The sequence below is a fragment of the Necator americanus genome, chromosome IV (assembly GCF_031761385.1).
Source record: "Necator americanus strain Aroian chromosome IV, whole genome shotgun sequence".
Taxonomy (NCBI): Eukaryota; Metazoa; Nematoda; class Chromadorea; order Rhabditida; family Ancylostomatidae; genus Necator; species Necator americanus.
The window spans coordinates 30,206,255-30,230,575 of NC_087374.1; the positions used below are offsets into that span (position 1 = coordinate 30,206,255).

The 24,321-nt window shown below is 40.8% G+C and overlaps 7 protein-coding genes across 12 annotated transcripts; 4 read left to right on the forward strand and 3 right to left on the reverse strand.

Annotated features, from left to right (window-relative positions):
• Positions 1–709: 709 nt before the first annotated feature.
• Positions 710–7,178, reverse strand: RB195_003229 (uncharacterized protein; the record flags this gene model as incomplete). Its single annotated transcript, XM_064200798.1, has 17 exons — positions 710–776; positions 1,146–1,282; positions 1,597–1,758; positions 1,818–1,989; positions 2,046–2,140; positions 3,017–3,076; positions 3,531–3,623; positions 3,683–3,774; positions 4,314–4,368; positions 4,434–4,540; positions 4,657–4,713; positions 5,389–5,449; positions 5,688–5,867; positions 5,931–6,106; positions 6,183–6,291; positions 6,952–7,048; positions 7,150–7,178. The coding sequence occupies 17 exons, from the start codon at positions 7,176–7,178 to the stop codon at positions 710–712; spliced, it is 1,749 nt and encodes a 582-aa protein (XP_064056679.1).
• Positions 7,179–8,959: 1,781 nt separating this feature from the next.
• RB195_003230 (uncharacterized protein) lies at positions 8,960–13,206 on the forward strand (the record flags this gene model as incomplete). 3 transcript variants are annotated; one of them, XM_064200799.1, is made up of 9 exons in its annotated part: positions 8,960–9,118; positions 10,521–10,610; positions 10,693–10,785; positions 10,846–10,852; positions 10,918–10,942; positions 11,045–11,199; positions 12,412–12,593; positions 12,662–12,781; positions 13,048–13,206. In XM_064200799.1, 9 exons carry the CDS (start codon positions 8,960–8,962, stop codon positions 13,204–13,206), a joined length of 990 nt encoding a protein of 329 aa, XP_064056681.1. The 3 variants fall into 3 exon arrangements, with proteins under 3 accessions (XP_064056681.1, XP_064056680.1, XP_064056682.1); XM_064200801.1 differs by having other exon boundaries at positions 10,846–10,938; positions 11,067–11,199; XM_064200800.1 differs by having other exon boundaries at positions 8,960–9,112; positions 10,846–10,938; positions 11,067–11,199.
• Positions 13,207–13,548: 342 nt separating this feature from the next.
• Positions 13,549–13,954, forward strand: RB195_003231 (uncharacterized protein; the record flags this gene model as incomplete). Its single annotated transcript, XM_064200802.1, has 3 exons — positions 13,549–13,608; positions 13,672–13,773; positions 13,889–13,954. The coding sequence occupies 3 exons, from the start codon at positions 13,549–13,551 to the stop codon at positions 13,952–13,954; spliced, it is 228 nt and encodes a 75-aa protein (XP_064056683.1).
• Positions 13,955–14,065: 111 nt separating this feature from the next.
• On the forward strand, positions 14,066–16,903 carry RB195_003232 (uncharacterized protein; the record flags this gene model as incomplete). The annotated part of the gene is made up of 6 exons (XM_064200803.1): positions 14,066–14,145; positions 14,204–14,331; positions 14,485–14,642; positions 16,445–16,537; positions 16,599–16,709; positions 16,760–16,903. 6 exons carry the CDS (start codon positions 14,066–14,068, stop codon positions 16,901–16,903), a joined length of 714 nt encoding a protein of 237 aa, XP_064056684.1.
• A 208-nt stretch (positions 16,904–17,111) lies between these two features.
• On the forward strand, positions 17,112–21,353 carry RB195_003233 (uncharacterized protein; the record flags this gene model as incomplete). 3 transcript variants are annotated; one of them, XM_013439025.2, is made up of 9 exons in its annotated part: positions 17,130–17,261; positions 18,610–18,716; positions 18,792–18,885; positions 18,937–19,018; positions 19,954–20,053; positions 20,119–20,315; positions 20,366–20,511; positions 21,132–21,222; positions 21,277–21,353. In XM_013439025.2, 9 exons carry the CDS (start codon positions 17,130–17,132, stop codon positions 21,351–21,353), a joined length of 1,026 nt encoding a protein of 341 aa, XP_013294479.2. The 3 variants fall into 3 exon arrangements, with proteins under 3 accessions (XP_064056685.1, XP_013294479.2, XP_064056686.1); XM_064200805.1 differs by lacking the exon at positions 17,130–17,261 and adding an exon at positions 18,036–18,077; XM_064200804.1 differs by lacking the exons at positions 18,610–18,716; positions 18,792–18,885; positions 18,937–19,018; ... (3 more) ...; positions 21,132–21,222; positions 21,277–21,353 and adding an exon at positions 17,465–17,487 and having other exon boundaries at positions 17,112–17,403.
• Positions 21,354–22,223: 870 nt separating this feature from the next.
• Positions 22,224–23,101, reverse strand: RB195_003234 (uncharacterized protein; the record flags this gene model as incomplete). The annotated part of the gene is made up of 2 exons (XM_064200806.1): positions 22,224–22,417; positions 22,936–23,101. The coding sequence occupies 2 exons, from the start codon at positions 23,099–23,101 to the stop codon at positions 22,224–22,226; spliced, it is 360 nt and encodes a 119-aa protein (XP_064056687.1).
• Positions 23,102–23,413: 312 nt separating this feature from the next.
• RB195_003235 (uncharacterized protein) lies at positions 23,414–24,092 on the reverse strand (the record flags this gene model as incomplete). Of its 2 annotated transcripts, XM_064200808.1 has the most annotated exons (3): positions 23,414–23,696; positions 23,873–23,957; positions 24,002–24,092. In XM_064200808.1, 3 exons carry the CDS (start codon positions 24,090–24,092, stop codon positions 23,414–23,416), a joined length of 459 nt encoding a protein of 152 aa, XP_064056688.1. The 2 variants fall into 2 exon arrangements, with proteins under 2 accessions (XP_064056688.1, XP_064056689.1); XM_064200807.1 differs by lacking the exon at positions 24,002–24,092 and having other exon boundaries at positions 23,835–23,887.
• Positions 24,093–24,321: the final 229 nt, after the last annotated feature.

The following is a 24,321-nucleotide window of genomic DNA, read 5'->3' on the forward strand; positions in this document are numbered from 1 at the left end:
CAAAAAATCTTTTGCAAGTTCTCTAACAAGACTTTTATTAACAAACAAACTTTAGAATGCGAACCATGTAGACGAAACAACTCGTGAATACAAAAACTAATCTTATCATTTGCAGAACATAACATTTGAAATCTTAGCAAAAAGAATTCCTGTTCAGTTTGTTGCTGAATGAACAATACGTTCCCATCGGGTGTTGTATTCAAAATATGCTGGCAAGTTCAGTAGACGACAAAACATATTGAAGAAGATCAACTGAAAGATAGCTGCAATCGAAGAATATTCTCTTCAGCTAATGTCTAGCTTCTTAACATGTCTATATCCGTTTAGTACAAATCGTTGCAACATTATAAAAGGAAATTTCGGAACAACGGATTCCGAAAACGGTTGTTGTGTGAAACATGTAATGAACTAGCATCAGCAGCAGAAAAAAAAAACAGGTGCATACTTCAACAACTTCTAGGTCACTAAAGTTTGAGTGGATAATATATGCCCCAGACAGTATTCAGATCACGCTCGAGTGTAGTACACTGAACAAACAGAACAGTTTAATGCAAACCCATAGGTACACTATCTACAGAATTCAAATAATCGATGCAATAGATAAAAGCCAACAAAAGCAACATGGTCAGGACAAAAAACACCGTCGCTACTGCTACGGCATCGCTGAGATGAAGGCAGCACATATAGAGATGCATCATTCCTAGCCAGTCTAGTAAGATTCGTGATATGAGCCACGATGACCACCTCGCCCGCCCCGATAACCGTTCCCGATACCACTAAAACAGAGAAAAAGCGCTTATAGCGCACCACTTTGTGTAGACTGTGATTGTCTGCTGTGGACATTCATGTCAAAATGCACAACAACAAATAGAAAAACTTCCAAAATATTAAAGTAATGTTGAAATAAACAACAAAAACTAAAATGTATTTGTAACATGCAGTGGAAATGAAGTGTGGTTTGTGTGTTCATTGTCATCATGTGATGTTTTTGTGTACTGTCACATGTAGTGTTGTCCTGTTTCGTGAATTCCGACGCTTTCACATGTGAAAGTCGAAAAATCGAACGAAATCTTTTATCAGAAAGCAAAAAAATCATCACAACAAACCGACACCTCGAGTTATCAGAACGTTTTAGGTTCACAAACCGTCTACTTCCACGGGAACTTCCTCGGAAACCTCCCCTCGATGAAAAAACTGGACTTCCTTCACCATTACCGTCCTCCGCAGAGTCGCCGTGACGCCGCGAAGGTGTTGCGTACGCCAATTTGACGATGTAGGGAGTCTGAAACAACGAGAAGAAATGTGCAATACCAGTCGAATCCACCTCATTGGGACTGATTTTAGCATGATCCACTAACTGCTGCCAGTCATGTTGGTAACTCCAATAACTTGTTGATCGCTGAATTTTGACATCAAATAAGAAAAAATCATACCTTCACAAAAAAAAATTATGTGATGTGTTAATTTCACAGCGGATAACCTTCTTTACCTACGCAACAGCTGTATTTCATGAAGTATTTGGAAAAAACTCACGTAAAAAAGATCTTTCTTGGTATCGTACTAGTAAATCTAATTTACTCACGAGCATTCACTCACCTTGCCAAGTGGGCTTACTACTGGAGTGTGATTCACGAGTGCTAACGCTTCATTTGCTTGCTCTATTGTCTCCATTTCAACAGTGCCCGATGATGACCTCTCGCTACGTCCCGCAAACACCGTCACTGACTTTGGTTCTGGCGCATTTTTCTCAGTAAACAACTGAAAACGCATTTCAAAAATGCAGAAAAGAACACCAAAATCTTATGAATGCACCGCACTTGTCTAATTTTTGCTTCGTCCATGTTTACAGGGGCATTGTACCAGTGCAGTATCTTTGTAGGATAAATCAGTCTATTTCGCGCAGCAGCGTCGGGTGTTGAAAAGCGTTGAAGTGCGGACATGGAGTAATCTCGGAACGATGGGGATCCATCTGGCATATCGAATGGGTCGCTGAAGAAACCAAGCTCCCTAGGCGGAATAAAGAAGCAAGCAAAAAAAAAACGTACTGCACGTCTCTGACACTAGTCTGAATACTAGGTTTCAGCTGCAAAGTGAGTCCAAACAACGAAACTCCTTGGAGGAATTTGAGAACATGTGTTACCTAAAAATTCAAACATTTGTAACACACCAAAGGATGCTTAACAGAGTGTGGTAAAAAGATTGAAATTAGGCAGAATTTGATATCCAAGTCACACTAGACGTTAAAGTTGAAAATGAAGAAAATAAAATTCGAAAATTCCGTTCGACATATCTTGCTCTCTCATTAGATACAATCTTGGACAGTAATGTGGTTTTAGAGAAGTGAAGTAGAAATAAGCAATAAAATAAAAGACAGCCTTAGTTTCCACGAGGTTTACTAGTGCGGAATTCGCACGCAACCTGCAGTTGGGTAGTTAGTTGCAGCTGCGGTAAAAATTTGCAGGTAGCGGTATTATGTCATGCTGATTTTTAATTAGCTGCACACGAAATTGTTATTAATTAATTTTAATGGCCAACGTTTCGCTTAATCGCCTTTTTCAAAACCTGAAATGGGCGATTCAATTCACAATCCTTACTCAATCTATGAACAAGACGATTATTCGAAACGTTAGCCAATAAAATTAATTAATAACGACCTCGTCCACACCTAAACAAAGATCAATACGACACTCTAATGTGCCGATGTACATTGGAAGTTGAACATTTCGATTATGGTACTGTTTTGAAAATGCTCTAAAAGCTCGCGAATACGTTGTTTGGTGTTCTTGTACTTTCTGAAGTAGCTTCAAGCATACAGGGTCCAATGCCAATTTCCAATGATTTCTCTAAATGTAACTCCACGAAACGAACACCATGCAACTCCTTAGACTGACTTTTTTTTGAAACAAAGGATCCAATAAATTCGTGAATGGGTCATCGTCCTATGAAAAGAAGAAATTTGAAGCGGAAAATTTGCTTATTCAAATAAATCGTCTTCCGTTTCAAACACGGTCCCTACCGCCATTGGTGTCCCAAGTTCTGCCATTGCAGTATCCTTCTTCGTAGCCATAAATCGAATCTGAACACCAACACAAATAGAAGAGAGTTTTAAAAAAAGTTAAATGCAACGTGTCATTAAATCTTCGATTTTTAAATCTCTCGTGGCCAACACAGAGTTCGAACGTGTAGATTACGAGTATAAGAGTGGTCACACTCAAATTCCCCTAATCGTCCTGGAAAACCGCCTTAGCACCTAGATACACCACCTCCATGTGCGAACGGTCAAGAATCAATTAGGTTTCCTCAGATGCCTTTCAAGTGAAAGTAATGAATAGGTTGCTGGGAAGCTGGAGTGTGCACAAGAGTGGTGCGTTCTAATCTACCTCATAAGAACTAGGGCCGTTTTTCAGGACAATTAGAGAGAATTGAGCGTGGCCACGCATCTTGTTCGTAATCTACACCTTTAACTCTATTTCGTCCACGACATCGAAAATTTCATAGTACGCTGTTTTTAAAAAAGGAAGAAATCTCACTCTCAGAACATTGCCATATTGACAGAAGAGATTGAACAACATTTCACAATTAAGTTTCTCTTGTTCAATACCGTAAACCATTAAGACACATCCCTGAACAATCTGATTTTACCAACAATATTTCTGAAACTATCAGATGTTTGTTAACATACCGATCCACCTACTGGTGGATAATGCTGAGAACTATCAAAATCGGCGAAATCTCCATAATCGCCACGAAACCCTGGAGGAGGTCGGCGACCACCTAAATTGAGTACTCACGCGAGAGAGAGTCAAGATGTGAGACCATGAAACTCGGAGCATCTACTCTTCAAATAAATATGTTCAGATTGTCTTACCATTTGTCACAAATTCAGGTTGCATTTACGAAAAACAAAAACGCCATTAAGCAGTTAGAAAAGGAGTTGCTGATGACTTTATCATTTTCTTTCACTCATTCGCTTCATAGACGCCATAAGAGGGAGAATGACACTTCCAAAAGTGAATGTGGTCACTTCGGTATTCTTCCAAAGCGAAAGTCGGAACAGTAGCTCCGATTACTACATCAATGCTGTACTTTCTGTCCCAAACGGTCTTCATTATACGGTTATCACTGGTTAGTTTATAGGAGGAACCCATGCTTCAACCCTTTAAGCCTTAAGCGGCGCGCCTATACAAAAAACGCACTCTATGTTTATAACGTATATGTATATATGTCATAAACGACGTTAAAGGGATTGAACAACCGTAGTTTCGCGTTCCTCTCAAACAACACCTCACACACATTATGAGGAGGAAACTTACGGGGTGGAAAAGCGCCTCTAGGTGGTCCACCATAGCTATCATATCCACGTCCACTCTAAAAACACGGAGAATTTAAGTATTCTAAATATCTTCCTTCATCCGTTTTTTAAAATACCGTACAAATGATCCTCTGAAACCGTATGGATCGTCATAACCGTTCCGATCGTCATAGCCTCCGTGATAATCGCTCCTTCCAGATGGATAAGAATTAGGTCCACCAGGAGGTCCTTAACAGTGAAGTTAATGATGTTTTCAAGACACCTTGACAAAAATGACCTCTTCTACAAACTCTTTCCATTATATTACTAGTGACAAAATAATTATTTGGATAAGTAATTCTTACCTCCGCCAGGCAGAAGGGTTTTTCGCTGGGATTTATGTTCCATGCCCAAATGGCCTTCTGCAAAAAAAAAGTTAGGCTCTCACTAGAAACTATGGTAAGCACTCATTTCTGTTCCAAATTCTCTAGTTTCCATCACAGTGGTACGAGGAATAGGACACATTTTTCGTAATCAAATGTCAATGTAGCTTTGTTCCTTGAAGGAATAACGTTTGCTGCCACGGGTTCTAAGACGACAAATGAAATAGGTCTAATCAATGTTTTTGCTGTAAAACAATGATGCAATGTTCAATCATGGCGCAACTGAATAAGTGTTCTCTGGTTAGAATTCAAGAAAATCTGCGGTCGTACTTCGTTGCCGTGCACGAAAACAAATAGGGTAAGTATAGGAACTCATCAACAATAAACATATAAATTCTTCTTTTGCCTAAATAACTTCTCTCCCAAATTCTTAGAAACTACTTTTCAAAAATTTGTTTTAAATCTAATGGATACTTCCCATGTCTCGTCTGGGAAGACCGCGCAGCGATATTACGGTGTGTTATTGTGCTGCACTCAAAAATGGTACATTACTGTAATGAAATGGGTAGTAAACCTCCACCTTCTGCGTATCTACATGAATGAAACTAATAGAGAATTCATAGAAGAGCGTTCTATCGAAGTTGAAAGTGGCAAGAAATTTCCAAAATAGGTACATTTTTGACAAACAGTTATGGAAAACAATGAAGGTCATACCATGTGTCAACGTGAAATCGTACTGGTCGTTATCTTGTCGTGTCACTTTCACATAGTCCGGCTAAAATTACAATCAATCAAATGTCGGTAGCACATGAAGGTTCATGTCTATGTTCCCGCCGCTATTGGCTGTACTGATTCTATTTTTGACAACTATTGATCGTAGGCAGATTTATCATTACTGCTCTGTCCACAATCAACAGCTACAAAAAGAAAGTGGTCACTGTCTAAGAAGATAGTGTGTAGCGGCGGGCTCGTACCAAATACGGAATACGACAGTGTAGTCAGGATTAACTTACCTTCGCAAATTCCACTTTGAGTGTACAACATCCCGAATAGATATCTGCCCCATTGATTGCATGTTTTACTTTCTTCGCTATCTCTGCACTTTCAAACTCCACCAATGCTTGCATCATTGACTTACGAACAATCGCAATTCTTAAGACTTTCCCATGCGGTTCACATATTTGATGTATGACCTAAACGCAGCAAGCATAGGAAATGATTAACTCAACAATTGAAATGTTCAAGTACAAACTTACATGAACATCTATTGGATATTGTGCGTTGTATACTGTAATCACCAACACCTTGCAAGGGTTTTCAGACTCGAAACCCAAGCGCTGTATATTTTGCGAAGTTGAATAGTTGAACAAAGCTGCATCACCAGCAACAAAGATGAGGTTGGAGGCGGCAAATGTGACACAAGCTCTAGCCGCTGAAGGAAAAAGTGTTTCAATTCAAAAAATAAACGGTGCTGCATAAAACCGCTCTAACAAAGCAATTAATTGCACCTTCAATTTCTTCGAATTCAACCAAAGCCATCTTCTGGGCTGGAATAACTGTCACATAAGCGATCAAGCCAAACGTTCCAAGTGCTTCTATTAAATCTGCTTCCGTTGCCTGTAATCAGGTCCGGTTCCACAATAACACAGAAACTATGGACTGACTTTGCAAACTAATTGAATTTGCTTCAAAATTGTAAGCCGGCGAGGCGGGGGAATCATCAAACAATCAAAAACTTTTTAAAATCGATTTCGACCAGCTGCGAAATCTATCCCGATGTCAGTGAATGTGAAGCGGGCGGAAGAGATATCCTTTGATCAAAGTAAATCAATAAAATCAAAAAAAAAGAAACTTTCTCGAAAAAAAACTCTACTCCATTTCTGAATAACATCACAATGACATACTCGAAGTCTACCTCTACCTGTCACAAAACATGCAACTAGCTACCAGGGTACCTATTTCGTACTCATCAAAATTGATACATCCACTCCTGGTTTGACAGCCCTTCTCAGGTGTTATCATCACTTCATAGATGAGTTCTGATAACATTTGTTCTAATCAGCTTGTGAAAGGGTTAGAATGTGAATTACAAAGCGCCTGATGTCTGAGTGTCGGGCTACAACTTTTTAAGACGATATGCACACAGAAGTCGAAAAAACATTCCTCTATAACGGTTGTTCCTTATTTCGAGAGTGTTTTATTAATTCATGTATGAGATGGGAAGTGTTATAGTAGACTACATCTGTGTCTTGGTCGAGAAGATCTCAGAAATGTCACCTTTGGATTCAAATTTCGAACGTGAACAACAAGCGATGGCTCGGGATTGGTAGGATCGGCGAGTTCATCTCGACGGAACCTTTTCATTGGAGGGACACTGAAATTTTGCCTTCAGCGCGAATAAACTCTACAAGGCGAAAAAAGGAAAATATGCAAATGCACAACAGATTAAATATTGGGTAGACATTGAAAAGTTACCTTACACTACTCCCAGTAGAGGTATCCATCAATACGGATGTGTCTGCAACACAAAAGGTCGGATCAAGAGAATGTAAATGTGCTAATATCTTAACTTGAAATAGACCGCAGTCCGCAAAACAACAACAACAAATGAAGAATTATTTAGCAATCTATTACAGCGCCATATGCACAAATATCAAGAACAGCACATGGAAACGCACTCCCCGCAACAGCAGCTGTGAAAAATTTTCCCCATGCGAAAGAACTTTAAAGGGTCGTTGCAAGCAGAGTTGGCTCTGGGGCAGACTATGTAAATGTAGCACAGTAACTATTTTGGAGGACCGGTGCCCACTTTCTAATTGGCCCAATTATTTCTTCTCTGTGTTAACAAGACTAAAGACTGTTTTACCGCATACCGCCCATACTTGGTTCTGGATAGAAAGACAGCCGTTTAGATTCTTTAGTGCTGCTCCAGTACTATTTTTACAGCTTCAGCTTGACTGCTATAAAATTGTGCTGTATTCAACAATGAAGCCTAAAAGTCTTCTTTTTTCTTACTTAGAACCATAGAAAGTACTTCTTACTTCTTTCGTGTATTTCCAGAAGAAGATTACAGTGCATAGTTATGCTCATAATCAAGTGGACATTTTGACTGTAGTTTGAGAGAAATTCTAGAGAAATTCCTAATCAACTGACTTGGACAGCTCCATGAAGTTGTTTTAGTTTACTGTGGTTCACCTTGTGTTTATGTTCGCATTTGAAAAGAACTAATTTTCTCGAGTTTTTGTTCCTTTTTGTAAACCATCACAGTTTTTTCGGTAACGATGTGTTGGGACGTCCCTAAATGGACTAAATTCCCAATATTAAGTTCGAACATCTACGCTGATCGGAGACCTAATATCACCCTGTGTCCATCAATGGGTAAAGTGCACTTGAGGAGAAGGGCACTCAGTTTCTCTTTCTTCCTTTTTTCTCCTTGTAGCTTAAGCCCACATGTACTAGATCCTCTAAGACTGATGCTTAGGCGTTAGGTCCCCGTCCGACTTAGTTATTCACTTCCAGAAACAAGAGCGCGTTTGAGTGCCCCTCTCCTCAACTACTTTTAACTCCCGAGTGATCAAAGCCATAGTTTGGTGAAAACACCAAAGACGAAATAATTTGCTGCCACTCAATGGCGCCCTTATTTCTGGAAGTAAATAATTAAATCAATCGGGGCTCTAAGACCTAAGCATTAGTCCTAGAAAATCTATGACATGTAAGCTAAAGTTTCTGAGAGAAAAAAGTAAGATAAAGTTGAGAAATGAGTGCAATTGAATATCCCTCCCCCATCTCAACTACATATTACCCCACGCCCTCCTACACATTTGCACCGCCCATGTTTATGAAGTCTAGATCCTTCATGACTGTGCATGGATTTTACCTAAGATTGGAGTTACATTGAATTTATTGAGAATTCCCATGATGTGGTGCAATGGTAGAGTTAGTGCTAACAAATGCATGAGTTAAACTTAGAGTTCACCATTCTCAATCGGAAAAGCTGGGTGCTTCACACGATTTATCGTAATTGGATTCTTCATAGGTGTTCCTCGGTTTAGTCAAACTTGTTTTTTTTCCTTCACATCGCTTTTTGCGCTTCAATATCAACATCATATTAACTGGCCTTAAAGTCTGTTTTTGTCACGTATCTCAAAATCTGTGGTAAATATGAAGATAAGCTCTGAAAAATGAGCGAATTCAAAGGAGGAGGTGGAGTTACCGACGTTTTATCGAAATCCTTTTTTTCTGACACCTCGTGAACTGTTCTAACAGATAGCTTTTAGATTTCTCGATGTCAGGTACGTGGGAGTTTATTAAGAGGCACAAAGGGAAGATCATCGCGGGAGGAGTGTTAATTGGTGGTGCGACTGCGTATATGCTCCAAATGAAACAGCAGAGTCATACTTCCTTGGTTCCAAATCATTACAGTCCCGATAGTTTGCAGGTGAAGGTTAGCAGTCTCATTATTGAGTCTCTTCTTTAATATTAATGTTACTTTGAATAAGTCGGCAGCAGCATTCGCCTACTTTACGCGCACATGCTCGCCAGCTTTTTCGTTCCTCATGTTGCCGTTCAAAGCCAGCGTATCAAGAATGGGCGTGGGAAATTTCCACGACACCTTATAGAACGCCATCTTCGTATACGCGCCGCGCCCCCCAAACCGTTTCCCATGCCATCTTTCTCTAAGATTAAGGAGTATTGAGCTTCTAGCGGTCATAATAGTTAACTACGCAGCGAACCCTATATTGTCCATGATATATCTCAACATCGTCAATTTCGTGACACACTGCCTTTAACGGCTGTAGTGTGGCCGGGGAAGAAGCTCTCGTCTTCGTCGCAGGACCTGAGCGCAGAAGCTCTCGAGCATATACTCGATTCAAGAGGACCTGAATCTCTATGCAGTTCCGTAAGTGCCGGGAGCAAGGCGGTGGAAAGTACGGTTGAATCGAAGCTTCTACCATCTCTAGCTTTATTAGTGCTGCTGAAGTGAAGCTAGCGAGGATCCCGCCTTTATCCAAACTGTTACCTTCGCCGCTTCGCTTCGAGGTCTGGCGGCTCTACGGTTTAGTGGTTATTGAGCGTTCAGTTGTGAGCATTTTTTCGTAACCAAACCTTTGAGCACCCAGACTGCGCCTGTGAGCCATTCTGACAGTCTTTTACAACGACATTGTGCTACATGTCGTTTTCATCCCGGTTTATCACCGCTCAAGACTAGAAGAACATCGCCCAGGTCGACCACTGGTAAATAATCATCAATTGGATGTGCGTGCGCGCGTTTTGCAGGTGCCGGCGGGACTCTTTGGAGAGCCTCCTGTTTTACGAAAGCAGTTAGTGAAGCAGGTTCGGAGCAGAGGGATCCTGGTTCCCGTTTCCTCGGCTACAGTTCCGCCAATTGATGTGATCAATATGTGATTAGCTGTGTTTGAATCACCAGCAATTATGGGATACCGCAAGCGCAGACGATCGTCGCAACGCAACAATCCCATAGTGCTGGTGTGTACTTAGCCCACTATCTAATGGAAGTGGCGCTTTATGGTTGTTGTTTCTGCTATTTTTCTTATAGGTACTAGGTACTACTCAAGAACACATTTTCGAGCGCATTCAACTGTTGTAAATATTAAGCATATAATCTATTCAAGTGGTGCATAAGGAAAGGGTGTTCAGATATGTTTATATAACCACTTCGAATGAAAAGTTTTGATGTTGGTGTTCGCAGGCAAGCAGAAGAGAGTTTGAGGGAGATAAGGAATATGAACCATATTTACTTATTATTTATTTCACATTTTATTTTAAAAAGTAAATTGAGACAAAATAAGTTCAGCGTTTCTCCATAAGAGACAAACTACATTCAGGTAAAGCGTCGCTATATTTTCGACACCAACCAACGCGCCTGTGATCAGTCTATAAGCGACCTGGTCAAGGATCTGAAAACACGTGTTCAAGTATGATTTTATTTTCCTCTCGAGAGGAATTGTTTGGATAGAGTAGTGCATTTCCTGCAATGAGTTATCAATCCGTTTCAAGCTGCGATTTGATGTTGAGTCTTTAATAACTAAACTCAAGGAGGACGTTACCCTTTCTGTTGAAGAAAAAGTGGAGCTTTGGAATCATGTCAAGGTACAACGCATGGTGGTTTTTCTATAATCAAAGCGGTGCATCTGCGCAAAACATTTCCAGGTACTGAGTATTGCTCGGATCGTGGGAATTGCATATACTTATTCTTTGCTGACTGCAACTTTAAAAGCACAGATCTCAATCTTGGCAGCCGACGTCTGTGCACAACTCGAGAACCGAAACCCACCTTCTTTATTTGAAAGTTGAGCTTTCAACTAATTCAATTTTTTACAGCATCTTCCATCTCCAAAATATTTTACAGGCTGTCTTCGCTAAAAGCTCAGATAATAAGCTATTTTGATCTTGATGCCTCGTATCCCTCATCTCCTCTGGAACTATCGGAATCAGACAATTCTAGTGCCGTTGCTGGAAGCAGAAAGATTTTTGTGCAGTGTACTCAGTATTTCCTGACAACTGGTGAGCACTCTAAGTACAGTTGCGCGGCATTTAAAAAGCGAAAAAAATTGACGAAATCAACAAAGTTTGAAGTGAAGCTGAAGCTATAGTCTTGATGTGGAATATATTTCTGCATATTCTAACCACTTGAGTATCGCGTTCTGTCAAAATCTTACATTGATGGAGTATATGATCTAAGTATCCAATACTCTTGATGAAGGCTGTTGTCAGTATTATCGGTGACCCTTTTGTGAGTCGTCCTAAGAACTAGTGGTCCAAAGGGCACGTGTCGTATCGAAATTGCACGATTCAGCCTCAAAAACTTCCAAGTCCAATTCTTTTCGAGTGCATTCATTGCGCTGTTCTGGTTTCTAGCAACATGTTTGCGTGGAACTTTGGTGCAGAATCTATTAGTGTGTTTCATCCTCAAGCTCACTTTTTCCCGTAAGCTTCATACTGTCTGTTTTAAAAGCAGCTTCATGTTGTCTATTCAAAAATCAAAGACAAGTCATCCGACGTTTACGTAGAAGTTTTTTTTCCTGACGGGTTCCACTGCTTAAGGTAAATATAACACATGGTCACCCTCAATATGATGTAGTGACAACAATGTTAAGCAGAAAAACACGGTGACCACGCAGTGAGTCCTACATCTTAATTCCATAGCGATCCCTAATCACCTAGCCAACGTACACTGCAGCTATAGCTGCGGCGAAAACGCGTCACAGGGATTTCATATACCCCGACCGTAGCAGCGTCTCCCTAACCGTATCGGGCTCCACGGATTCGAGTACGCATGCAGCTGGAGCAAGATCTGCACGTTTTTCTCAGAATCGCTGCAGAAATAGCGAGAAACTAATGTTTCTCCAAATGGCGTATCTCATTCCGAATCTTATCTCTGTCTCTCAGTTCCAGTTACATCTATAGTTGGGTCAAAACGACAAGAAGCACGGACCGTTGCGCAAGCGGCTGCGCTCGGAAGCGGTGCGGAAGAGACAGCGGTTGGAATCGAGTCCGTGAATGTCCGTGTTTCATGTCGTTTTTACCCGACTATAAGCGTTCTTTTCCTAGTAGGACACGGGAACGGAAAAAGGCAGCGCCTGACATTACTTAAAATTGTTGTGGATACCGACTCATGAATTCATTTCTTTCTATCGAATAGTGGATCTGAGTGGTTCAGATGATAGTGTGAGAGATATTAAATGAGAGACCTTCCGAAATTTCTTTATTTTCCAGGAACACTAAAACTGCTTCAACTTGTTGAGGAAACATGTAAGGATGTCAGCTCAACATTGCTGTTGACGGACCAAGTCAATAGTGATAGAATGCGGGAAGTGTTCGAGGCTGCTGATCAAATAATTTCGAAGAAAGTACCAACTTTCTTCTCTGCCTTGGTAGCTCCGCTTACAGAATCTGAAGTGAGTTGATGTTGTTAGGCCGGCTCCACTGACATGTATTTCCACGGTTGTGTGAACTTTTTCTTCAGAAATGTTCGAGTGACCCCGTGATGCAACTTTTAACACGACTGGTGAAGTCTTTAGAGTCTGAGAAATGTCGCGAAACACTTTCTACTCTAATTGACTTCTATTTGACTGCAGCAGTCCATGTGGGTTTTTCATTCTGTGAATTAGTTCTCCCCACTCAAAAAAGCGTCGTTATATCGGTCAGTCTCTTATCATTTCTTCAAAAGTGGTCTTTCTTTTCCTTTCTGCTCAAACCGCTGCAAACGCATCAAGAGAGGTGTACTCCAGATACACTTTCAAGTCAATTCAGAAGACTTTGATTGCACAAACCATAGTTCCATTATGTTGTATTATATTTACTAGTGCGAATTCATCTTAGACCCAATTCCTATCCTTTATCACCTTTCAGAAACTACCATCAGAACCTGCAGCTCTGGCGAAACTTTTGCCTTCTTTCCTCGATATTTTCGACTTCGTTGCCTCTGATGCGTACGACTCACCACTACAAAATAGTTTATGCTCTTCGGACATTTATCATTACGCTAATTTTGTGTTTAAAACACTGTAGTCAGAATTCATGGTCATAATGGTTGCTGTGTTATTCACTCTTAGTGATTCGATGTTATAGCTTTTATTTAGAGCTTTGTTTTCGTTTAGAGAGCTTTTCACTTATCAATTTCACTTAACTACTACGCGTTTTGTCCTTGCCACACATATCTTGCTCAATCATTATATTCCATTATCATTATGTGCCATTGTATTCGCCTTGATTTAACAAAAGATTATAAAGTATTCCTCAATAATATAATTGTGTTTGTTCAAATGCACGTTTCTGGCTAAGTACCATCTGATTTTTTCATTTCTCACATCTTACATGTTACAGTAGATGTTATAAGATGATTAGGTGGCTATGCCAAATGAGCGCAGACTTTTGAAGTTGGCTACTAATTTGGCAGAGTGTCTTCCGCAGGCAAGTGCTTGCTTGTAAGTTACCTTTATTTATCTTTATTATACGTGGAAGTGTTGCTTACAGGCTACTGCATACGGTACTTGTGTTTCGAACCAAGCTGAAAGAATAACTAAAGACGCGTGTGCAGACGAATTTTCCAAGTTATTGGACTGTGTGAAAAAGCAGGTATGTCTGCTCTGGTTTTCTTTTCGATGGTTTTTTTTCTCGAAAGTTGTGTCTTATTACATTGTTTAATATGTGAAGTAGTTGTTGAGAGAAATTAAATAACTTGTATTGTTAGGTAATCTCCCTAAAAATTTCCCCATTCATTGATTTCGTATCTTTCTTATTTCGATTCACCTCTTAGTAATGTCTTTATTACAATAACTTTTCCTTGTTTTTATGTACCATTTTGTAAAAAAAATGGTGTCGTACCAACTTGCAGAAAGCAAAAGCAAAGTAAAAACCGACTCTCGAAATGAAGGTGAAGAGGATCAAGAGAGCCAATCGCATCCTCACATTCTTCAAATACAACTACAAAATTGTACCACCTTTCAGGTGTGTTGCGTTGGGAAGTTTCTGGAAACTTTTTTTTAAACCGCTACCTCTAATTTAGGGTTCTAGTCGATGGGACGTTCTGTAACGCTGCCCTCGCTAACAAGATTAACTTACGTGAACAACTCCCTAAGTACCTCGGTGGAGATGTGGATATTGTTACTACTAAGTGTGTGTTAGCTGAACTTGGTCAGTTTTAATTATAAACTGTATGATTGGCGCTCAGTGGTATGTGGAATAATACCCTTCTTCTCTCTCTGAATAATATTTGTTCCGTTCATGTTCGAAAAATGAGAATTTTGTTTTGTGCTCCGAAAACTACGTTTCAATTAGAAATTTTAGAGCGTTTGGGATCTCCGGTCTATGGAGCACTAGTTATATGCCGTCAGTTTGTAGTGGATATGTGCCCTCACACACCTCACCGCTCTCCAGCGGAATGCCTGGCTCATCTTGCTCGTCGTGCTACTAAAGGAAATACGAAGTACATTGCTGCCACCAATGTAGGTTCTACCAGAAATTTATCACTAACCCTGGTTTGAACCAGTTTCTAATTACTAGTGATCTTTGATTGACTACAGCAGCTATCCCTTATAATGACCAACTCCGAAGATTTTCATTTTTTTATTATTTTTATTTTTTCATGTTTAAGAAAGTCGACTATAAATCAAGGGTGTGAACAAGCTGGCTAAATAGGGAGGCTTTGTATTTTGAATGCAGAGAACAGAATTTGAATCAGATATCAGATATCTTGCGAGATTTTCGTCGACACTTTGAAACCTTCTTTGAAAATCTTCTGAAAATTTTTGAAGCACACGGAGCGCTTTGTATCTCAGTGTTTAGTGAAGGTAACAGTAGATCAAATTATTTCTGGAGCACGGAGAGGGGTCCTATTGGGTTGTTTGCGACTGAGTGTTGTTGGGACCCGGTGTTTATGAGTAACCGAACATCTGCTCTGTGCTATATTGTAGAGCCGAATGCTAGCGGACTGCCGACTGACTTTGAAGTGGATTCTCTGAAGGCCTCGGGGATTTACATATGTTGACGGAGCGTGCAAGCAATGAGATAGTGAGATGAGGATAGAGAAGAGATGACTTTTTGTTAAGCGAAGTGCTATCGAACGAGAAAAAATAAACTGTCTTCTTTGCTTGCGGAAGGGAAACAGAAGACCAACAGTATACAACCTGTATAACGCTCTGTGAATAATAATAATAATAATAATCAACTCTGCTATCGTTTTTTTTCTACCTCATTACTAGACTGCCGATCTTAAAACATTCACAGTTATCCGCATCTTGAGAGGAATGTTGTCCTTGAACATATCAGACGTCATAACGCTTGATGTTCGGCTAGAGCTTATTATGTTAATCTGTTGCTGTTCCATACTCTGCGAGGTGTTAGGGCTTCCCTGATCATATTCCTATGCTGTTCGCAAGACTCTACCAGATGATTACCGTTATCCGACGTCTACGGGGTAATACCATTTCCTAAGTACATCGATTGTCATTCGAGTCCCATCTTTGCATTCGCATCAATTTCGACAACTATCGCCTGCTGGTCTGGTTTCTTGGTCATCAACGTTTCAAGCTAGTCAGAAAAGGGGCTCGTACTACAGTCTTTGGCGGTTTCTTTAGGTAAGTGGGCAATTATGACCCAGAGTTCAAATCTTCTGGGATCCTGAAATTGTACAAAGGCGCATCTTGATGACGTTGGTTTAAATTTTAGAGGTTTTTGTAATCGCTCCTGGCAGCCTTTGCGCAGCCTCGTTCTTCTCATCTTCATCAGCGTAGTAAATGATGGTTTTTCGATATTAGTGATGAAGAGACCTCTGTGCGTTTCCTTCAGTGGTGCAAACGGTGCCAGACTGGATTTCTGGGTTCACCTAACAGCGATCAGCAGTTCAACGTTACATGAGAGATGTTTTTTTGTCAGGGATTCTATGTTATTTTCAAGAATTTGACCTATGAGGGTATAGGCTCTGGCAGTGTGCAGGCTGTTTTTTTTTTTTGTTGCATGTTTGGGACTTTGCACTGTATAATAGGGGATGTTATACAGTTCGTGACTTTGCATTAAAAAAAGTGAATTTCAACTTAAAGGGAAATAACCAAGATCAGTGTTTTTCTTCTGTGATCTAGGAAAACAACAAGTGACAAGAATAACGATTAAGACAGTGTTCTTTTTCTTATCGTCCAGATTTGTATTCTTTCCAATTTTGATGGAACAGCAAAAAATCTTAAGCTACACTGTCTTTATTATGAGTAAACTGGCTACTCGCTCTATATGAAGTATTTCTTTTGACATTCAGGACGATTCGCTCTCAGAGAAGCTGCGCACTATTGCTGGCACTCCCATTCTCTATATAAAATATAATGCAATTTTACTTGATCGAGTTTCTGAGGTGATTTACAAGTTTTTTGTTTTCATTCTCTTTATAAATTCTAGTGTAGTTCTTAATTCAGGCCTCTAAAACAGGAGCTGAAACTCCGAAAGTCGAGATCAATACCGTTAAAGCAATGAAAGCAGCCGTATTTGGTGAACAAGAAGGGAAGAAAAAGAAAAGGAAAATAAAGGTAGTTGAACTGGAATTTCCTGAGAGATTCTGCTCACATTTTATTTGTAGGGGGTTAATCCACTATCATGTAAAAAGAAGAAAGTGAACGTTAACGTAGCAGTTAGGAGCGGAGAGCGAACTGCCAGTGGTAAGAGGAAGCGGTCAAAGCGGAAGTCAGTCGTGACTTCTGAAGGTTCGAAGTGTGACGACTAATGCAGAGCTGGGCAGGATCTATTTCTTTTTCTCTTATTTTTAGTTTGTTTTGTTGATCCTTCACTTGTTTGTTGTTATTATAGTAAAATTAAATGGAATAAATATAGATAAGATAAGAATAGATAATAAACATCCTCTGTTTTCAAATTGTGTCAACACCTGGTACAAAGCCTGGTTATTTTTTTAATTTCACTAATGGGGAAGTTGAATGTACGGTGCACTTGAGATGAGCGCAACTTCGATTTGTCCACGTTCACAACTTGTTGGTACAATATCGGCACCGTCATCGTCGATTTTGCTTCTTCCAGCAACTCAATATTATCCTACTCAAGTTGTGACCGGTGGAATTAATGGAGAGGTACAGACAATTTTGTATGTGTTCATATTTATTCGCATTATAGAACCTTACGAATCCCTCATGTTCGACTGTTTGAATCTTGGTATGCCACACGAATCGGTTTTTCAAACTACTTTGTTCGCAAAGAATTGTGGCATTATTTGTGAGTTATATAAGTGTTTTATGAGAAGTTTACAACTAGAAGTACTCTGTTTTCTCTGTAGATGTATGCTGGTTGTGTGCATAAACCAGAAATCAACCCGAAGTTATGAAGCTCGGTGCAGTTGCGTAAGCGGCTGCACTCGGAGCGATGGAGCGGTTTTAGGGGTTGGAATCAAGGTGGCACCGTCGCGAACTACACCGAGGAAGAGGTGTTTTCATTCTGTCCTGTTTGTTAGATACACAAAGAAGTTGTTTATGTTAAACTCTGAGCATTTGCTGTAATAGCTCACTTCGCGCAAATATACTTACGTCAAAACGACGTGAAACACGGCGCAGTTGCTTAAGCGGCTGAAGCATTGGTGAATGATGACTGGTGCAAACAGTGGTCTCACATCGATCTTAAACGCTACGCTCCACTTTGAACACTTTTACACAATTGCACTGAGATTAAGGTGGTTTTGACCCGACTAAAATAAGAACGGCTTTCTGCGTAAAGGTTTTTAGATGGTGTGAATAATAATAAAGATAATAATACGAGTAGCAATAATGTAAACAAATTGGTAAGAAGATTAGCCGCTATTTTCTCCCAGTTTTTTTTTACTCGTTTAAGGTACTAAACATGAAGAAGTGATCATGAAGCTCTATGAAAATTCGAATCAAATTGGAATCTCCAAGGTAGTAGTAAAATGCCGTTTATTTCAGCCACTTTTGAAATGATTTAAGTACTTGTGAATTGAGCTTTATTTCTTCAAAATGTTGTCAAGAATAATTCGGCGAATAGCAATGTTAACGAGCGGCGAATCGTGGACAACGAGTGTCCACGATTTGTTTAAAGTAAAATGATGTTGCGTTGTTTGTATTATATGTTCCGGAAAACCGCGTAGGAAATCTGTCTATGTCGATTGAATTTTCTGACGAGGAACTTAACAACGTGCTACGTATGCGAGCACTAGCATACGCGCCGCACTTACGAGCGAGCGGAGGATCAGTGGCCTGTTGACGCTGTCTCCTCGGCTCTCATGTGTGACACATTATTAGTTATCGTAGGAAGGATCGATCGACAAGGCCGTTTTCCACCCCCGTTAATCTACGATAACTAGGAGCTATTGAGCGTGATCACGATAATAATCATGATTTACACCTTTAACACTATCTTTTCGTAGAGAAATGCCAGAATCCCCCTTTTCATTTAATGCTGCCTTCAAAGGTCTACTTTATGATGTGTGACGGTAGCACCGATTTGGTAAGGATGAATCCTCGCACCAGCTCTCCGGTTACTGCATTGACAAGCGGAAACCTGAGGGGAAGAGCAAGGTTGGTCAAGAATTTCTCCACTCATTCAAAAATGTTTGTTTATTGCTGTTCTTTTTGCAAGCCCCAAGATTACAGGCCCGAATTGATAGCCATTTCTGCTGATGGTTTCCTTCAATGTGTGCACCCACCGTACACACATGGTGCTAGTGTGTATACTCAAACTGTGCAGGTTCTATAAAACGTATCCTATCACTGATTTATTTTGACGCTTTTACTTTAGTCTAATATAGCAGCTGCTCATGTCATGGATATTGATGGGGATGGGCAGGAGGAACTGGTAGTGATAATGACGGATCGAGTAGGTACGTAGATTTTTTGTCCAATTCTTACAGGCTGATCTTTTTTATTAGATTGTTGAAGATAGTGGTTGAATTGATATGTTACCCTTCTGCAAATGAATTTGACAACGTAGGGCAAGTGTGTTATTTGAATTGTTTGCTATGTCATATAAGAAGGTGGAGGGAAGCATGTGATGAACACTTTTCAGTGGACTGGGATTTTCTGAACTTTTCAATAAGCTACCTAAATCCCGCTGAAGATAGAATAGCAGTGGAGCAGGACCGCCCATGATTCACAATTCGGCACAACAGCCGCCCCGAAAAGCTCATTGCTAACTCCCCTCTAATCCGACAATCGGATGGTGTGATGTTCGTTAGGGATTGATTAATTTGATTCGTAGCTTTCCAGCAAGCTTATCCTATAAACAGATTTTGGGTGGTACCACCACAAATAGGCGTGACGTGTATCATGACTCGTCTTAACCTACTAAACAACCTATTGATTGCTGCAACCTTAGGCGCCATCCTGGAATCGAAAATATTCCGTCCATTCCAAGCCTAGGTGCTGGATTGTTGGGTATTTCTGCACATGGGATGCCAGGAAATCAACTAAATGCTCAGTGTACTCACATGTATAGTCGTATCAAAACGGCTTGAATACTTCTGTAGTTAAGTAACTGTACTCTTACTGAAGCTGTGGAGCTGGCGGGTGTGATTGATGCGGGACCTTCGTTTGCTACAATCGAACCGAGGAATAAGGATCCGACCTCGATGGTGTTAGCTGATTACACGGCACTAATTCAAGCGCAGCCACTCAGCAACCTACACCGGTGTTCTAGGTCGCATTGAGTCGGGTATAGGTAGGATTTAATTGGGGTAGTTTTCAGTTATTGGTTTTACGAATATGTTGTTTTTTTTTCGTCAAATCCTTTTACAAATTTTTAAGTCAAATCATTCAGTGCGATCTTTTCGGTGGAGTGCCGAAGACTCTCGATTAAATCCTATAAACAAATGGGAAGTTCCTAGTCAGATTTCGGCATTCTCAATAGGCGAGTCCGTGTGAGTATAATTTGTTGGTTATTCTAACACTTGTGTGATGTCCAAGGTTGGATTTCTTCTTCCAGAACCTCATTATGTGGGGCTGAAGCTTGGTTATCTCAACTTGCAGCCAGGTTTTATGTGTGTGTACCTTTCTCTGGTCAACAGCCGACTGTAACTTATCCACAAAACAAAGAACTAGGATCAGATGTGATGCTAATTCCTTTCCGTTCCCACTATATTTTTATAATGGGAACGATAATATCTAACATAGTTATTGTTGGTAGGTGATCTTTTCTATTTGTGAGTTCTGACGGAATTGGCTATTTTCAGCTAACCAAAAAGAGATTATCCTGACAAATCCTGGGTGGGGAGTTGCAGCTGCCGAGACTGTTCGTCATAAATCTTTTAGCTGTATTGTAACACTCGATATTACTGGGATGGTACTTGTGTACGGTTATAATCAACAAAGTGTAAATGTAAGTTCGAACAATGTTTGGTTTCTTGTTTTGGTGTTCTTTTTTATGAGGTTTGTATGTAACTCTGAATAATTTGCCATCGCATTAATTAAATACCTGAGATGTCCTTTTAACATTCAAATCAGCGGTGAACTCAGAGGATAGCAGAATTTCTCCCAGCAGATTTGAATTTTGCATCTTCAAAATCATTGAATATAGTAGTTTTAGTTCGAGTGTCTTTATTGTTTTGAAATCACTAGTTTTGCTAGATTTTAATCACTATTAATCTTCTATGATAGGATCTTCTAAAGCGGGTGTAGTGTAGCGGTTAGAGGTTCCGCTTCCTGCACCATCGATCGGAGGTTCGAATCTGCCCTAGTGCTCACCAAACCTTTCATCCCTCCGGGGTCGATAAATTGATAGCAGAGTTGTCTGGGAGGGTAAAAACACTGACTTGACACATCGGCTAGCCACCTCAAGTCATTGATTAGGCCAGTTACACGTTGCTGAACCTCAAACAATTCTGAATTGATGTGAACGTGGAGGCGCATACCAAATGGATTGATTAACACCAGACAATTTATCCTTCTTATCCTTTATTAATCTTCTAAATTGTTGGTTACAGTGAAATTATATTTTAGAAGGCAGAATTACCCCCTCTTCTATGTTTCAACACATTTTCTTATGCAACTTATTTAACAGCTGCTATATCTAATGATGTGCTACTAATAGGTCAGTTTCGAATTCTGATTAGTTTTTCCTACATTTATTAGTCTTTTTTTCCAGCTGTAATGGGCGTTGTTGGCAATGTAGTTGTGTACGAGATCCCAGTGACGACGATTGCATCAGAGCTTAAAGAGTAAACTGTTGTAAATGATCATATTTTATTAGTTACCTTCCTTCTATTTGTTTTGCTCCTGTTAATTGTTGTAATGTTGTTGTATTAACAACTTGTAACCAACTGTTGACTCTCAGTGCTAAGAATATGTTCGCTAGCCCTTTATAGAAATTATCCTCGATCACACCAACAGGCGTTATTCTCTTGAACGCAGAAGTGATTTGTGTAAAGTTGAACTGTATTGTGATCCCAATTTATCTATGTGATGCATGAAAATCAGTGTTTTTTTTTTAGATCTGGTTGTTATAAAACATCTATTTCTTAAGTAATAAGTATACAAGTCGCATCAATACTAATTTATTTTTGAGGAAATTTATGTTCTACCTTTTTTAAGCTTTATGTGTTATCAAAGGCAAGGTATCACGAAACTGACGTGTTTGCGAAATTCATGGGAAAATATGAGGTTCGTTGAGTAGGTTGCGAATAGGAGCGTGGCCTCGCTCAAATTCCACTAATCGTACATAAAAAGACCGTGAGAACTACTTTAGAACTTACGAGGTACGTTAGAACGTGCCTCTCTTTTGCGCACAGTCTGTCGACTGATTTTACATGAATAGGCTGCAGAAGAGACCTTGTTGGTCTTCGACCGCTCGAACATAGATGCGGGGCATTCCAGCTTGCCTTGTAGTTACGAACGTCGTTTCCCACGTCGTTTTTACTGCGATTTAAAAAAAAATTAATGCTCATTTTCGTAAAATACATTCTGAACCTTATATTTGCTCACAGGTTTCTCAACTACATCAGTTTCATGACATGCTGTCTGTAATTTTTCCATTGTGGGTGTAGTAAGCGTTGCGCAGTGGAAGCGGCTCCTAACCCACGCAAAGAGCAAACCTCATCTCTGGTAACTGATCTGGGTGTCGCCCTCACCGGAAGCATATTCGAGAGGCTTCGGCTTGCGTCGTAGTCGTTGGTATCGATGGCCCATGCGTCCCTGCTCTAGCGGTGTCCGGTGGCTAGGGTCCTTCCTGTGTGCTCTAGAGCCCAGCCGTGAGGTCGCTCCGCCTCCACCGTCAGGAAGCTCCGCCCCTGAAAGAAACGGCTAGAGTATCGATTGGCCTCGGTGCAAATCCCATCACTTGCAGCTCCCCCGATGACTTTAGGTCCGGTGGTCGGTGGGGGGATCTGTCAATGTCTCCCGCCACGTCAGCGCGGGAACTCTAAGAAGAAGTTGTACTGGAATTCAGATGAATTCAGCGGTTAAAACGTACGCCTATACCCGTTGCGAACATAGTAGACTGGAGGCCGGCGGGATCCCGCCCAAAAAAGAGGAAAACTAGACTTGAGGTCGAGCGGATATCGGCACAGAGATGCGTTTATAGCAATATGGAGTCGTAACTGTCAGGTCAGCTCATTTGGCACAATTTACGAAGAAAAGGAAAATAAGCGGGATTTTGAACCACGATAACAAAATCGAAGTCGTTATTTCTGTACAAGACGGAGATTAAGAGGTATTAACCGCACCAGCCGAAACATCCACGAAGGAACTAATGAGCAAGTGAGCAGCAAATTGTGAGAGGATCTTAGAGGAGTCTAAGAGGACAGACCGAAAACAGAGCTTGCGAGCTTTTCGTTTCGTTTCATGAGGGCCGTAACTTGCGCTTCAGTCTTGGTAGCTTGAGAATCTCGCAAAGAGATAGAGAGAGCGTTGATTTGTTCGCGTGCTTGCAAAAGTTCTTGAGAGAGAAAAATCACAATCAGGATGAACAACATTGACTAAAGATTGACTTCGGTAGAAAAACAGCGTCGATCCACGTAAATTAAGTTGACGCCTACCTTCATCCTGTGATGGGACTCTGAACGACGGGCATTGTCGAACAAGATGACCTATTCCTCCACAATTGTAACAAAAAGCTCTGCTCGTTCGCCATATCTTGTCCGTGGTGGCGCGGCCGTCACTGCTTCCGTGTTCGGGCTTTCGCTACCGCTTGCTCGAACTCAAGGGGCTGTCCAAATTGACATAGTGGGGAATGTCCGGATGCAGCCTGGCGAAGAACTCTTAAAGAACCCATTCTTTTTGACCACCTAGGTCTTCGTCTGTAGTAGCCAAGCCAAATTCAGCAGGCGATCAGCAAACGTCGCTGACAACTTCCCAGGCTGCTGCTGGCAAACGGACGCTTCCCTCGCCGTGTAGCGATGTTGCGAGCCCTCAAATGCCTGCTTCAGAAGGGCCACTGTTGCGTTGAAGTCGCGAAGATCTCGCTGGTCCAACTCCTCTACTTTTTCACAATCCCAATAGCAGATGAGGAAATGTGCCCATTGTTGGGGCGTCGCAGTCGCATAACATCTTCTAGGCGACGAAGTCACACTGAAAGCTGTGTGGCGTCGTCACCTGAACCTGAAAACGGCCCATTCGGGCTACAGTTCCCAACGAAAGGAATAGCGTCAATCCCATTCCCTCCTGCAGAAACAGACTCACTTAGATTATGAAACGAAGTAGAATTACCTTTGTCCACTTTCCTTGTTAAGGTGCTCGTGGCTGACCTGGCACCGTTCCATACTTCCGTAATCGCCAGGGCAGTAGCTTTCGGAGTCTTCGCATCTCTTCCATTAACGCTGGCATCGTCGTCTGCAAAGTACAGACGGGCCGCTAAGTGGCGTTCGTCATAAAACCTGATCTGGGTATCGCGGCAACAGCTCTAGAATCTAAACTAAACAACGCGGCAACAGCCCTAGCATCAGAAGAGGCTGCAGACATGTTCATAGACTTCGTTCTCGATTCTAAACGAATAGAACGTGCAAGCGCATCCCCAATAGAATTGGCCAACGCCATGTATTTTATCCCTCTCACTTTTTGATGTCTGCAGCATTACTCATTAATGATGGTTCATATAGGATGCAATAATGTTCGGCTGCCCTGTAATGAAGCCAAAGTGTCCTGAACACATTCCTGGTTATCCGAGAGTTAACCAATCAAAAGTCACAAAAAAAGT